General features: G+C 42.3%; 1 protein-coding gene across 2 annotated transcripts; it reads right to left on the bottom strand.

The window, feature by feature from the left end:
• Positions 1–319: 319 nt before the first annotated feature.
• On the bottom strand, positions 320–13397 carry DHX58 (DExH-box helicase 58). 2 transcript variants are annotated; one of them, XM_053453421.1, is made up of 13 exons: positions 13317–13397; positions 12396–12563; positions 11608–11815; positions 10834–11024; positions 10109–10225; positions 9900–10029; positions 9446–9637; positions 8892–9148; positions 8636–8785; positions 8223–8384; positions 7365–7555; positions 6654–6747; positions 4477–4913 (listed from the first exon to the last, which is right to left on the bottom strand). In XM_053453421.1, the coding sequence occupies exons 2-13, from the start codon at positions 12561–12563 to the stop codon at positions 4719–4721; spliced, it is 2055 nt and encodes a 684-aa protein (XP_053309396.1). In that variant the 5' UTR covers positions 13317–13397; the 3' UTR covers positions 4477–4718. The 2 variants fall into 2 exon arrangements, with proteins under 2 accessions (XP_053309397.1, XP_053309396.1); XM_053453422.1 differs by lacking the exons at positions 4477–4913; positions 6654–6747 and adding an exon at positions 320–335 and having other exon boundaries at positions 7361–7555.
• Positions 13398–16442: the final 3045 nt, after the last annotated feature.

Raw genomic sequence — 16442 nt, forward strand, 5'->3', positions numbered from 1 at the left:
TGCATATATTAATGGGTCATTGTGTGAAGTAGAAGGGACTTGTCAACCAGACTTGAGTGAAGTAAGGAAATGGGAGGGGGCCGCCTTAAAGCTCTGTAATAATCCCATAGGGACAGAGACACTCGCGTATAGACAGAGGGCTTGTCTTGAATGAAGTGGGGGTGTGCAAGTATGAGAACTCAGCGTGAGTAATTTAGCACAGAATATAAATGGTTCAGTTTTACTCCAAAAAAAATGTTTATTTTATATAAAACAATTTTACTTTGTCTCATTCATCAGTCTGTTTCACCATTCATTCGTCTAGTGGAAAATGTGGTTGCAGAGACTTGGTAATACTGAAAAGCAGGCAGAAAGGGAACAGTAACTCAAATAACCACTCGTTACAACCATGGCATGAAGAATCCCATCTCTGAACACGCAACACGCAACACACAGCAGAAGACCGCACCGGGTGCCGCTCCTGTCAGCTAAGAACAGGAAACCGAGGCTACAATTCCCACAGAATCACCAAAAATGGACAACGGAAGACCGGACGAACGATGAAGTCTCGATTTCAGCAGAGAAATTCAGATGGCAGGGTCAGGCGTAATCAAGATGAAAGCATGGATCCATCCTGCCTCTTATCAGCGGTTCAGGCTGCTGGGGGTGTAATGTTTTGGGGGACATTTTCTTGGCACACTTCGAGCCCCTTAGTACCAATTGAGCATGGTTTACCTTTGGACAGCTTACTTGAGTATTGTTGCTGACCATGTCCATCAAGAAACAGACAGACGAACATCGATACTAAGCTGTGTTAACATAATATGGGGATATGCATTATTATTTATTGCTTTATGTAGCGCCGTCATATTCCGCATCGCTGTACAATAGAATAAAAGGCGATTCTGGTGCAACGTTTGAAAAGTCGCCTCATCAGCCAGGGCTGCCGCCAGGACGTTCAGGGCTTGGTGCAGATGAATCTCATTCTCTTCCATGTTTGAATGAAACCGTTTGTGAGTCGCACCTCCTCGGCTTTGTCCATTATTTCCTCTTATGTTTCTTTTAACAGAACTGCTCTATACCATCGTAATATCTGAGACCACGTGTGACCTCATCAACATCCTAATGCAGGAATTGTAAGTGTTTATATACAAGAGGGTGACTAATTAGGTCACTCTGCTGCTCGTTAAGTGGCACCGGAGCACCTGCAAGACGCTGGCTTTACCCCAACACAAGACTCGTTAGACGTGATTGCAATCAGTACGGTCTCCACACTCTGATTGGCCCTTTCAGATGCTAATGGGATCTCTTTCCCCGCCAGCCCCACAGCGATGACTCGAAGCTTGGTTTTCAGAAGATGGAAGCAGCGGGAGGCTCAGGAATCTTTCTCAAAGACTTATGGTCCTGGTGCATGCAAAATATCACATGAAACACGGTGCAAATAATTATTTTGTCACCACTAGGCCAGCAGATGGGGTGAGTGCGCGGCGCTATCGGCCAGCAGCCCATCGATGGCCACTCCAGGCCTGACCTGCGCATATTCTTCTTACGCCTATGTGTGGTATCTCGTCTTCTTGGAGCCAACACAATGGAGAAAGCTTGGGATGCGATGTGCTGCAGGACTAATGATTTCCGAGTTTCCAATCTTCCAACGCAAGTTTTGTTGTTTTCTCTCGAATGCAGACTTACCGTCATAACAGTTTAGCACAAATCTGTCCGAATCGCGCATGGACTGTATTGGGTGGGAATGTTGTCTGCGTCTACAGAAATAAATAAGACTGGAAGTACTTCCATAATTGGAACTATGATATGTTCCATCACATATGCAATAACTGCTCGTGTTTTAATGTATGTGATCAATAGGTTCCATTACCGCTAATGGAGATCAGTTTATGTAGCTGGGATTTTACATCGACAATAGGATTATTTTTTCCATTGTCCTAAGACCCTTTTTCATGGTTCCTACCGTTTTCAGGGACTTTTTAAACATTTTTTGTTATTGCTCAATTCTAGGTTGAATTTGTTTAGTTTCAATTCAAGAGATATTTGATAATAATACTTTCTAATGTAGCCGATAATTTGCAGAATGCCCCAGATTGTAATCTTACCTAATCGCGCTGCAGTATATGACCCAGGCCGTGCTTTCTCTATTAATACAAAACTGGCACTGAGGGCTTTAGCGCTTGTATAAAATACCCCTGTGTGACCGGGGAAGCACAAAGTGGTCGGGATCCCTCGATCGTCTGAATTCCAGCATTTCACATCCTAGGAGATGACTTTCTGAACCGTCTCATCTCTTCTATAAACAGGAGGATTACCAGAGCGCTGAATATTTCTATTCACGGTGACCTGAAACCAGGAAACGTCCCAAAAATAGCTGATTTTTAGACCCAGAACACATGTATCAACAAAATACACTAAGTACGTGGGCACAGTGGGATACATTGTAGCAGAAGTGAGAAATTCATTCATAAAGTATGTTCTAAAGTGTGATGTCGGCTTCCGCTTCATTACTGACCTCTTCACACCACCCAAGGATGGATTTCTGTGACCTGATCCTACATTAAGTCAGATATTATTTACCCAGCATGAACCTATTTTGAAGTATATGCATGATGATGTCATAGAGTATCACGCGACCTCAGGGTCTTACATCATTTCATAAAAACGGTATATAGAAAATATAGAAACTTTAAGACCGTTTTGGGGGGAATGTGATTGATTCCCGTGGAGTTTATGAGTAGCCTGATAAATAAATTTGATTGTGATTACCATTATTCTCAATGATTGTCTAAATTACAACAGAACGGCATATATCCCTTTCTTGCCTCGTATTTTCTTCGGGGGGGGGGTAAATCCGCGCATGTTTCTAAGCGTTCACCCTGATTTGTAAAGGTGACCCGGGATTTGCCGTCAGCTCCGTTTTGCTGTTCTTGGCAGAGACGCCCCATAAGCGTCTGAAAATAGACTTCGGTAATCTGTAATCGAATCGCACAAAATCAGTGGCAAAGCTGTGAATTTTTGACTGGGTTGCAGACAGTTCCTTGATTGCTTTCTCAGCTAAACTGTCAGCAGGAAAGCCTGGGGGGGGCAGGGTTTTTTTTAGCAGACATAGGAAAAATAACCCTCTCTTTACTGCTTTCTTTATTTCAGCTGCATTCATTTGCACAAAATGCGACGGAATGAAAACTGAAAAGATGCAAAACAAAATCCTTGGGGAAGTAAAACCCGGAACACGATGTGTGCAGAAGGTGGCGTTAGGAAAATAATTTATAGGTGAGCCGCGTATCGGGGGGGTTTTGGCGTCCAATGGCTAACTTATGGTGGAAAAATGAAGTTTGGCAAAATCAATGCCACGGATCTCTCTGCTTCCCTGCTAATTACAAATTCCACTGAGAGAGCCGATGAAATCGGGATCTCTATCACGAGATTACCTGCTTGTGTATTGTAGTTAAACTTGAGTTAATAACACCATTTACTGGCTTTAGTTAACCAATTCTTAAATAACCGGAGCACTTTGGCAGACAGCACGGCGCAGTTGTGATGTCTCAGTTGTGATGTCTCAGTTGTGATGTCTCAGTTGTGATGTCTCAGTTGTGATGTCTCAGTTGTGATGTCTCAGTTGTGAATCGATCCTGACAAATACAACAAAAAGGCAAACCGCAGAAACGTATCTGTAAGTTATTAACTTTATTTGAAAATAAATTGTTGGTCCTGAATTCAATGAGCTATACTTATTATATTATATATTATTATGATGGTAAAATGATGCAAATCACACGTTCTCTAGGAATTAATTGAAAGATTAAAATCAGCTATGCCATTTTTTGTGTATATTACTATATTTAAATATAATATAATATATAAAATGCAAACTAAAACTAGATTGGAAGCAATGATGTATGAATAGTGGGCACCTGCGGCAAGACAAATAACGCCGAGAGTTGCAGGCGTGAAGCCCACAGAGTCCTCCCTCGCCTTCTGTCTGTGAGAGGTTCCTGAGCGGTTCCTGAGCGGTTCCTGAGCGGTTCCTGAGCGGTTGGGGAGATCTCTAGCACTCTCTGCGCTGTCGCAGCACAATGTAGACCGTTGGGTGTTGGACTCGCATAGAGGAGAGATGTTGGCCACAGAATATAAAAGGACAAGGAGTGCACAAAGCTTGGGTATGAGTGGAGTCATCCAAAGACGTCTCGCTGGCCAGATTCAAGCCTCCAGGTGAAATCCAGATGGTTCCCAGTTATGGACCAAGGAGGCGCAAATATTCTCTGCCTTGCAGGGGCATTCGGCAGACGGCCTGGGGCTGCCCTCAGGGGGCTGGCAAAAATAGGCTGCTGAATGTCACTAAACTTAAAACAACACACATTTTATGATAACTGCTAACCTTTGTACTTAAGTTACAAAAATAAAAAATATATGAACAAAAAACCCCAAAACAATTATATCCTCATAAACATACAGATTAAACAAAATTATTATATGGTTTCATTCATTTATACAACAATGGAATATGGATGAAGTAAATATGAAAACATATCATCTCATATGATGCAAATCATATGACTGCATACATGACTCTCCCATACGCAACATTTCCATGGAACCTCACATACAGGCCGGGCTTCTCCCTAATAATTATGTGACCTTGGGAATCTGCCTCATTCGCCCTAAAATGAGAGATTTAGGGTAAAATCCTGGCAGTTTCTGGGTTATTAAGTATTCATTATTAGTAGAAAACAATCTCAGTCGCTGTCGTCATTAAAGAGATGCGGAAACTTCTCCAGACAGTGCAGCTCGTAATCAAACTCCTCCACGGGGAACGGGGCGTCCTTCCAATGCTCAACCGGCCTTCTCCCTTTGGGAGTTTGCAACACAAAACTCTTGATGGGAATGATGGGAAGAGTCACCGCCTTGTAAATCATTTCCATTCCCCACGGCTAGAGAGAGAGAAAAGAAAAAAACATTTGTACATGTGCCCGGAGTCGGTCCTACGGAGTCGGTCGTGGAAAGAACGGCCACAGGCATAACCTTTAAGTTTTGTATCATATTTTAAGTACACACACCTGGGCATGGGGGTGGAGCCTAAAATGGGAGGGGCCATGCAACTCTACATGCATTTCATTTAATTATACATTCTATATACATTTTTGTTACAAAATACATGATGGGAATTCAATACACAGGCAATAATTTTATTATATTATCCTCCCAATAGCAGCAAAGAAAAACTACACAGCAACTGAAGGGTTATTTTGTTTTTGGCAGTTACAGAATCTCCATTTGAATCAATAATATTATAACAGAGTACATAGAAATCCCTCAAACGCCCATAAACCCTCTCTGCTGCTCCAAGAAAGATAAGTAATATCTAAAATATATATATATAAAATGTTATTTATTGATATATTTATGATCATTTAGCTCGCTGTGCGCGTTTGGTGATTCTGCTCCTTTATAGTTAATATTTCAGGGAGTCCCGGCTGCTAGCAGTGATCGTTGTCAATAAGTGTGTGTGAGCATGGATGTATACGTGTAAGTGTCTGTGTGTGAGCATGGATGTATACGTGTAAGTGTCTGTGTGAGTATAGATGTATATGTGTAAGTGTCTGTGTGAGCATGGATGTATACGTGTAAGTGTCTGTGTGAGCATGGATGTATACGTGTAAGTGTCTGTGTGAGTATAGATGTATATGTGTAAGTGTCTGTGTGAGCATGGATGTATACGTGTAAGTGTCTGTGTGAGTATAGATGTATATGTGTAAGTGTCTGTGTGAGCATGGATGTATACGTGTAAGTGTCTGTGTGAGTATAGATGTATATGTGTAAGTGTCTGTGTGAGCATGGATGTATACGTGTAAGTGTCTGTGTGAGTATAGATGTATATGTGTAAGTGTCTGTGTGAGCATGGATGTATACGTGTAAGTGTCTGTGTGAGTATAGATGTATATGTGTAAGTGTCTGTGTGAGCATAGATGTATACGTGTAAGTGTCTGTGTGAGCATGGATGTCTATGTGTAAGTGTCTGTGTGAGTATAGATGTCTATGTGTAAGTGTCTGTGAGGGCATAGATGTATACGTGTAAGTGTCTGTGTGTGAGCATGGATGTATACGTGTAAGTGTCTGTGTGAGAGCATGGATGTATACGTGTAAGTGTCTGTGAGAGCATGGATGTATACGTGTAAGTGTCTGTGTGAGTATAGATGTATATGTGTAAGTGTCTGTGTGTGAGCATAGATGTATATGTGTAAGTGTCTGTGTGTGAGCATGGATGTCAATGTGTAAGTGTCTGTGTGAGCATGTATGTGTAAATGGCATGTGAGAGGGAGTGTGTTAGCATGTGTAAATGTGTGTAAGTGTGTTTACGTATGTAATCGAATTCCTCTATTTGTAAAAGGGAGAAAAGAACTCCTTCGTTGGCTAAACCATGTATAAGCGTGAAACGGCAGAGCGATATTTGACCTTTGGCTTTTATATATATATTTACTCTGTAGCTGTCATCGTTGTAACTATTCAGTTGTTGTAGAGTTTGTTCTTTGCTGCTATTGGGTAGTAAATGAAGTTAGGGCAGAATATTAAGGATTAGATTATTCCTCTCAATGATTTCTCTTATAAAGGTAGCTGGCTGCCAGACATCTGCATTTTACTTCAATGACTTGTGATTAGTAAAGAAATCTCACCTGGCCACAGTGGCATCGGACCCTCCGTCCTGGACGCCAGTCCGCCATTTGTTTATCAAGAACCACGGACCCCTCGGAGACTTGGTAATAGATTCTAAGCACAGAAAAGAAGATTTTTGTGTAAATGGACTCGCGTTGTTTCTCCTGTGATTTGTCTTCATGATTGTGTTTTGCCGGCAGTAGATTCATGGGATCTGCACACAAGGATCGTGCAGAATCCAGAGGAACGGCCTGCTTCAGGTGGACCTCTCACTTACACAGAGCTTGGTATCCATCCATATGTTTATTTCCACTATCTATTCCCTATCATTTGTGATGTTTGTCTTTTAATGGTTTCAAATCTAGGGCTCATTTATATGCAAAAGTTCCATAACGAATGATTTGCTATCCTGAGCTCACCTACCTTGCCTTAATCCGCTTACCATCCAAGTACCAGTAAAGGGGGGGTTCTGTCTGCAGAGGCAGCACTGGGGGTCTCACGATAAAGCGCTGGCAGGTCGCTTTGCAACGCTCCTAAAGCACTTAATGCTTAAATCACAGCCATGAAACGCCGTACGACTGGCAGCATGCAGCGGCGCGGCCCCATCCAGTGGCCACGTAGTGAAGCACCTGATCTGCAGCACTAAGGCTAAGTGTGAGCGCTGTACGTAAAGCATAGAGTGCACTCTGCCTGACGTGTATCTTTCTGGTGGCTCCTACCACCGCACTCACTCAAAGTTCGAGTTGACGTTGACGTGATGCGTCTTTTCTACGGTACGAAAGTCACTCCCGCAGGCCACGGCCGCATCACAACCCTTGCAATAAAAGAGGACGTCCTCAGGTTTGAATAAGTTCTTCAACTCCTTCTTCTTTTCGTTCTTTAGCTTGCGACTAATGATGGACTCCATTTGCAGTTTATTAATCTGTTTGACAAACTCAGCATTACAAAATAGAAATACAGAATACAGAAATATGCGAGCGTTCCGGAGACTTCTATTTACTATAGTGCTGTGTATGGGAGCCGGCATCTCGCTGCTGCGTTACCCCACGGATGGAATACCCTATGGGATTTGTGATACTACTTTTACAAACATACTGCACAAGTGACAAGAAAACCTAACATTAATCGTGCATGCGCATCTGCCAAAAGCGTGGCACAGAGTTGGGGTCTTGTTAGAGCCCCTGGCACTCTTGGGTAAGCCAGTGCTGGAGTTGGCTGGTGGGGACTATGTGGTCATGCGCATTACTGCGAAGGAGATGGGTTCACACCAAGACATGTTGGGTAATGTCTATCAGCTTGCGTGGGAACGGTTTGGGGGAGGCCCTTTTCTATCCCGAAAAGCAAGGTCCATGAGTTGGATGAGTCTGGTGTGAAAGACCTTGACTGACCGCACTGAGCCCCGACCTCAACCCCATCGAACACCTTTGGGATGAAGTGGAATAGAGATTGCGAGCCGGGCGTCTCGCCCCACATCAGCGCCTGACCCCACAAATCTCTACTCTACTGGATGAATGAGCAAAACGAATCGCTCCAGAATCTTGTGGTGAGCAGTAAGGTGTCCAAATACTTTTGTCCATATAGTCATTTACCTTCCGTGCATACTCTGCAGCTGGCATGTTCTGCACATGTTTTATCGCCTCTCCCATCAGCGTCTCTAAATATTCATTGGTTTTCTCCCTCCGCGTTTCTCTGCTCCCCGTTTTGGCCAAAAAGGAATAACAGCTATTTTCGGCACGAGCTCTGCCTCTGGCCTGCGAGAAGACATGGAGTATATCGTGGCTATTAGATGGCAAATCATACAAGAAATGCGTTGACACTCAGGACAGGCTCGAGTAGCGTTGTGGATGTTTTTTTCATGTGAAACGCCTCTTGGGCTCGTTAGCGGATTGACGAAGAGTCAGGTAGCATTAATGCCTTCGTTTTGAGTGTTAATGGTCATCGTTAGACAATAACGTCCGGCGTGCGCCTTGGGCAATGGCCTGGTCTTGAGGAAAAAACCTACCTGTATCATCGCAGTTTCATTCGTCATCAGGCCGTAGCGCACAACGATGTTGCATTGTGGGATATCTAAGCCTTCCTCTGCCACGCTTGTGGAGATCAGAAGGTTTAGGTGCCCGTGGCGAAATCTTTCAATGACCTCTTTCTGCTGTTTCTGTGGAAAGTTGAAAATAAAGAGAGATTCGTAAGATTTCTTTTCTATTTACAATAACGCAAGGCACGCATATAAAAGAAAAAGTCATTTGTGGGTAGCGTATTACTTGGGTCATGTGCTTGGTCTGATTGCTAGCGCCTGCTCCTGTCAATGCCGCTGTTTTTATTCCGATTTCCCGCAGGGACGCGTTGGCGATGATCCAGTCATGCAGGTTGTGGGTGCTTTGCCGTGTTTTCGTAAAGATGATGCCTCTGGAACCGGAGCTGGACTGGAATCGTTCCTGAAGGATCTCCTCCAATTTCTTCAACTTGGGGTTTTCAAATTTGAGATCTTTGGCCAACGCCAACAACGTGGCACGATTATCTAAAGAAAATGGGATAGAAGGGGAGCACGTTGAAAGGGTTAAAGGCAAACTCCCACCAAAAGGTTTTTTTATTACTGGAAACAACACACAAAATAGTTTTTTTAGTTTTCAAAAATATTGTGCTGATTTGTATATATTATTGTGCTGATGTTATTTTTAACAACATACAAAAAACCATTAAATCAGTTTCTTTCATCACTTCCAGGTCTGCAGATAGAACCCAAATAAATAAAATTCATCACTGTATCCGGCGCTGTACGAAAACATAGATTTTAACGATCAGTATGGTTGCTTACCACAAAATAACTGAATGAGAAAGCGCTCGGAGGGGTCTTCTAAGGTCCTGATGCTTTTCTCCTCCTGGTAGAAGTTGTCCAGAAGCTCAAAGGCGTCGATCATTCTTACGGTATCATGCGCGAAAAGAGAATCATTGTACTTGCGCAAGTGCAAAGCGCACGTTCTCTTCTTCCTGTTTCCCTCCACGCAACCTAAAACATCAAACATTAATATAAACATTATTATTATTTTATACGTAAATACTTTGTAATTTATTAAAGGCAGCTCTTCCTAATTATCGTGTTTAGAATTATAAATGATTATTATTATTAGGAGTTACTAAATGCTATATTCTTTTTATTAAATACCCTTATGGAATGAGAGTATACTTTGCATCGTACGACGACATGATTCACTAAGAGAGGTAAGAAAGACCTCATATATTTACTTTGGGGGTCCGCATTTTCTGCTTACCTTCTTTTTCCAGCTCCACGATTTTTTGTTCGTATATCTGTGTGCCGAAGTCTGAGTAGCAGAAATCAAGGTCTTGTAGATAATTATGGATCTCTCTCATAAGATCCCTCAACTTATCTCCAAAAGGATCCTGGGGCAGACAATATTATTATTACACCAAGCACATAGCAGAGAGTAACGGAGCTACAAACACCCCATTTTCCTGTTACCTGCCCCCGTTCTGTGACTAGGTCGTACTGCTTGTTTGGCTGCTTGTTTTTGGTTTCCGTGTCGATACTTTGGGTCTCTGCCGACATTATCTTCCAAGTGTCCAGGTTGGCACAGATCTGGGGAATTTACAGACATTTAAAGCAGCTGCCCGGCCCGAGCCCACGGTTTATCCCCCTTACAGCTGGCTTCCCCACTGAATTAAACGGCACCACGGCTTTAATATTTAAATATTTACTTTAATATTTACATTAAAGTAAATATTCCTAGAAACACCATTACTGTGGCGTTTATTCTTTATCCAATAATATGTATTATCACAACCATAACAATCTTACGTCATAATAATCAGCAGCATTAATGCAATCTCAATTATTATTGCCTGCGTCCAAAAATGTGTAATAATTTCTGCCCAAATATCTATATGAAATATTTCCATCGGCGTCTGAAACTTTCCGCCCAATAACAGCTCGACTTCCTCATCCTTCTATTTTAAACAATAGTTTTAAACAATAGTAAAGAAAAGATTCCGCAGCTCTTTTTTCTCTTATTATTGTTTTTTCGTATAGTTTGTAACAGCTGCATAGATTAAAGAGTTACACAAATAAATAAATCGGTTTTTTTGGACTGATGTTTTTCTTGCTTTTTTCTGTGCAGGTGTCATTTAAATCCCTTTTTAATACAATTCATTTAAAAATCATTCTAATCTTAAAACGCAGAATCTCACCTGCAGAATATGATCTACGGCCTTCTCGAAGCCGGTGGCTCTGCCGGTACCGGGAGACGCCGTAAGTCCTAGAATCTGAGGCAGGTTCCTCTCTTGCCTTAACTTTCTCTCGAGGTAACCTTCCATTAGTTTGTTATAAACGCCGTCTTTGTGCGTATGGTGACACTCATCGATGATTAACAATGTGAAATCTTTAGGAGAGAGAAGCTCATTAGCTGAAGAAGTAGCGTTTGCATTAAATAGTAAATCAGACATTTTCTTGTTAAAATATGGATACTTCTGAGCTAGAGGACGTTTTGCAGAATTGCCCATTTTTGGTGCTTCAGCACCCGTATCTTTAGCGTTTATATTTAGAATGTGTTTTCTGTAGGAGAGAAGCACCTTGGAGGTTCCCAGGGCAGGCTACCCGGAGCTCTCCTCTCTCTGGGGAGTTGACTTTATGACTTTATGAAGGTAGAGGGCCAGCCATATGTGGAAGCCGGACTAGTCATGCGTGTGGTGGAACTAGGCTGACATATGGGAGAGCTGGACCCACTTTAGTGGGGGGGGGGTAAGGATTAAATGTATGTGGGCAGGGATCAGGCACAGCAAACATTGCCTGTAGAAATTAAAATTGACCCCGGGAAGAAGGGCTTCACCCGGAGGCTCTGGGTCGCACCAGGAGAGTCCCCGGGTATGGAAATAACAAACATCAGAAGTGGCACATTTGGTGAAATGACTACAAGTTTACCAAAGTTCCCAATTTCTTGTATTGTCCAAATTCACAGTTCTTACCTGTCAGTTCCACATGCTTCTCTTTACAATCATCTGTCAGTGCATTTTGCAAGATCTGAGCTGTACAGATGACGACATCATTCTCCTTCACTATTTGAGAAAAGAAGAACTTTTCCTCCCCGTTGTCCCCACTAACAGAGATGACCCTGAATTTGTCCTTGAGAAGAGGCTGGAATTCATTGCTGTAATGCTGATGTACTAGATGTACCTGTATGAGTAGAAAAGAGACCGTTTTGGAGACTTAGTACCACGTTGCATGAAAAGGTATCATTGACAAGGGATGGATTGACCGTTATTGCTAACTAAGAACCCAGACTAACAAGAACAAGAACCCAGACTAACAAGAACAAGAACCCACAAGAACCCAGACTAACATGTAAAGGTCTGCAGGCCTCACTGATAAGGCTTGTAGCAAGATCTGAAGTGGCCTCAGTGTTGCATCTCATATCTTCTAATGTTAGTCTTCCATCTTTCACCATCCAGGCCCGTTTTGTACACAATAGAATTTTGAGCTACAACCTTTGGTTGAGAACAACCTGTTTTTTTTTGCCAAATATTGCTCCATAATTTCCCTCAAAACACATGCTGGCTCTTCATTGTCTGCTACAACGTGACGGGCATCCATAATATCTCTTTACAACTGCATTTAACACTGAAATAGCCAGCTTACTCTAATGATACAAACTTTATTCTTTCTCTTGATATTCGGTAATAAGAAATGCAAAGTAATAATTGTATACAGTATAATGAACACCTTTATTCATTTTGAAATGAAAATGTTACTCCACCTTGTTCACAATCATGGCCACCTTGGCGTTCCTCTTTATCTCAAGATGTCTCATTGCTACGTACAGCGCCGCTCTGGTCTTGCCACTGCCTGTCGGAAGCCAGATTATGATATTCTTGCCCTCAAGAGCAGGGGCAATCACCTTCCACTGGTAATCATGCAGCTCCATCTGTAAAGTGGGAGAACGGAGCCGGTGGACAGATGTCGACAGGGATTTTGCGACATAAAGAGATAGTCTGTGATATCTTTGAATGGGCCAACTTTCATAGAGTAAGATTTGGAGGTGCATAAGACCTCATAAGACCTCATGGTTCTTTGGGTCACGTGGAATTATGGAATCTCATGGTGTCCAACCTCTGAGTGTGCGCTTTCCTATTGTATGCAGTCTTTTTAAGTTAATAAACATGGGCTGCACAGCGCTAGACAAAGAATAATCTCAGCTCCAACTAGAAGATGGAAATAAATTGGGGGGGGTTCAATATCCCAAACAAATGTTAAACTTAGTTTCCAATTACCTGGGTTATAGTTCAACAATGGCTGAGATCTGGCAGGGTACACCAGCGCCCGGCGTGAGAGGGATTAATCCCCATTTATTTCTTTATATAAATATAGTAGCAACGCTACCAATATATAACGCACAATAGTGGAACGCACAGAGAAACAATTATGGTCGCAGTCATTTCAAAAGTTGGCTGATCGCGATACAAGGACTAGAATGAACCCCAATCCAATGTAATGCGAACGTCTGTGGCTTCCCATATTCTATCGGCATACATAGTCACATAGTAATTTAGGTCAAAAACAAGACAGAAGTCCATCAAGTTGAAGTGATTTTCAACCGCCCCTCAAAAAGACACCCCAGCGGTATATGTGTAACTAACTATGCATCTGGAAACGAATGGATCCATCGGCGCGTCCTTACCTCTCCGTTTAGGTGTTATGCCCCGGCGTTAGTCCCAATTTTCCCCAGTAGATATGACTTTTGCGTATAGCGAGAGCGATCCTCCAGCTTTTCCTCACAGTCTGGCCGGTCCCCGACTAAGTCGCTCTTTATAATCTTCCGAGGCTTCCTTATTTTGAAACGAAAATAATTCAGCGGTGCTCCCTCGGGGTAAGCTGTGAGGGCCAACATCTTGGAAATTCCCTGCAGAAATAACTTCTTGCTACATTTTCCAATCTCGCTGTCAGCGTCATATTCCATCGGAAGGGACCGCTGACGTCCCAAAGGTTTATATAACTGATCATCTTTTCTATGTTGACCCCAAATAAAACGTATCAAATAGATATCACAACAAACGGCCATTAAACCTTTAACGTCAACTGTAATATTTTGTTTTTTCTTGACTTATAAGACTTTGTTTTAAAGAAAATGCCGCCAACGGATCGCCGGCTTTTAATAATCCAGACAAAATGAAACAGGTTTCATTAAATAATATTTGTTATTAATTGCTGCTTTTAAAAACCGTCGGGTGTGCCTCAAATTCTGAAAAAACGCAGTTTCTACAATTCCTCTATATACACCCGCCGCGTACCGCACGTTCCCAATTAACACTGATTCGGGATCATAAACATCCAGCACTTTCAGAATGAATACACCGTCGGCTGTCGCTGCTTTTTGTGTAGAGAATCCCCCTAGAAGAGCCCGATCTGCGCTTCGTCATAGCTGGAAACAGAAACCGAAAGCCGCCGTTTCCAATAGAGAGGGGACAGAGGTGACGCCAGCCCCAGCAGGGTGCATTTAGAACGAGTTCAATCACCGACGCTGCACAAGTATTGTGGCCCTTTAACGGCCAGGTGCGGTGAACAGGAGTCGAATAGTTCTTGTGTACTGTAGACTGTAAGCTCATCTGACAAGGCCCTTGTTTCTGTTATATACTACTTATTATGTCTACCCATTGTACAGCACTACGGAATATGATGGTGCTATGTAGAACAGTAAATAATAATAATGAAATCAATTTCTGTGTAGTAAACCACACATGTGACCTGTCTTGGAAAAGCTCAAGCACTGTCTCAGAGGTTCTCCTGATTCCATCTGAACAAGAGACCTTTGAGGTTCTGAAAGCTTATTATCAATTATGAATTGGGGAGCAGAAACTGTGTTTCTACACCTCCAGAACTTCCCATCATGTTGTTTGATGGCCATTAGGTAAATGATAGTGTAACCATACACACGTTTTACAATTTTTATAGATATACACACGAATTATAAAATGTTAAATATATACACATACCCACACGGGTCCTGTGTGAGTCACCCGGCCCCGTTTCCACATTAGAGGTTTGCCTTTTTAGCCGCAAGTCCTATTTCTGATGAGACTTCTTGGGACAGTAGCCGGGAGTACCGGAGTCTCACTGCTTTCTGCCAATGCTGAGCTGATGGCCATTTTCCAATTGTGAACGGAAGAAAGCACAACGTGTCTCTCATCCGCTGGACCATCTCTTCCTTTGTGCTTCTTCAAAAGAGCTTGGGCAGAACAACTGGAAACCCCTGCCTGCCTTAGAGACCTTCGTGCTGCAGTATAACGGCCGTACGTCTTGTTGCTGCGCTCAGTCTCGCCCTGGTATATGACTTTTTACATTAAACTGTCTTCAGCAACCTCACCTCGTTATTCCTCAAGTTTAATTCCTTCCGCACAGCTGTTTTAGTTAGTGATTACCGATTCGGTATAATTCTTTAATCATACCAACTATAAACTTTCAAAATCCCTGGCTTTGTGCGAGTGTACATAGAAGAACTGATGCTTGCTCCAAGTATTGACAGAAAGATGTTTCTTCTCACTTTAATTTCATCTTTTAACAAAATGCAAACGATTAACACGTCTATTTCAGAAAACAAACATTCTAAAATGTTTGCACAGCGCTGTATGTTTGTATACAATTCCCTTTAAAGTTCTATGTCCCCATTAGGAATGCATGTGGGGGCATTTTGCAGACACCCCCCCCCGGCCCTTAATCTGCCCCCAAGTTATTTTCCCGAAGGTGATTTGTTTGGGCATATTTCCGATTTTCATCTCACGCCAGAGTGCAAAAAACAGACCCGGAACAAGGGCAGCATGACGAAAACACGTCCGTGTATATTTCATAATTCAATGTTTTACAATCCTTTCGGATTTTAGATTGCAGTACATTCATCGTAACCGACCACATGAAGACAACAGCACTGGTTCATACGAAAGCATTGACCGTTCACGTATTCACGGCAAGAAGAAAATACTGGAAAGTGTAAACACTTGGGGAAAAGCACCAATCCACACACTTGGATTCTGGTGTGAAAATGGCACACTTTCAATGACACAGAATGAACCGATATGTTTGTACAAAGTGCAAGTGAAGAGACTGTGAATGTAATATTTCAAAGGAGTTCCCTGAAGATCACACAGGTAGTAATAACTATACATTAATCACACGACATAAAGAGCAGCTCTAGGGCAAAAACCATTCATACCAACTGAACCTCTGAAAATAACAGAATGCCCCAAATACAGCAGGCAGGACCAGAACTGCTCTTTATACGTGTGACTTAACAGCAAACTGTGTTACTAACATGTTTAGTATTTTCTAACTTAAATATGTAATAAGAGATTACAGGGCGTGTTATGCTCTGCTCTATTTGGAATAATATGAACAAACAAAGTGACGAGAGGAGTTGCGCCAGTTTGGTTTTTCCATTTACGGAAGCAGTCAGTAGAAACGAAACTAGACGGATTTAAAATAATAAAAAAAAAGTTCACTTGATGTCAACCACAAAGGATTTAAATGGGGCAAAAAATGTCCGGACAGTCCAAGAGATGTTGAGGGTAACAACTATTGGATGTAAACATGTTTAAAACACATGCCAATACCAAAACAACAGGAAAATATTCTGCCGTCTCGTCTCCTGTGCATTTCTCCCAACCGGACATTATGTGTTGCTCAGACTGGAAAAAAGCATCGGTGAAAAGACAATCGACAATGTCTCGCGTGACTCTCCAGTATCCGTAACCATATGACACAATTACATTGTTCTTACGCCATCCCGATAGGGCCGTTTCCACTTCATTTTGAC

The sequence above is a fragment of the Spea bombifrons genome, chromosome 13 (genome assembly GCF_027358695.1).
Source record: "Spea bombifrons isolate aSpeBom1 chromosome 13, aSpeBom1.2.pri, whole genome shotgun sequence".
In the NCBI taxonomy this organism is placed as follows: Eukaryota; Metazoa; Chordata; class Amphibia; order Anura; family Pelobatidae; genus Spea; species Spea bombifrons.

Bases quoted from the DNA above. Each gene is read 5' to 3' on its own strand.
- DHX58 (XM_053453421.1), bottom strand. From the start codon at position 12,563: ATGGAGCTGCATGATTACCAGTGGAAGGTGATTGCCCCTGCTCTTGAG. The intron at 11,025-11,607 runs GTAAGAACTGTG...TCTCTCCTAAAG, and splicing joins GAAGCATGTGGAACTGACAG to ATTTCACATTGTTAATCATC. The intron at 7,556-8,222 runs GTAAATGACTAT...TTTGTCAAACAG, and splicing joins CTGCAGAGTATGCACGGAAG to ATTAATAAACTGCAAATGGA.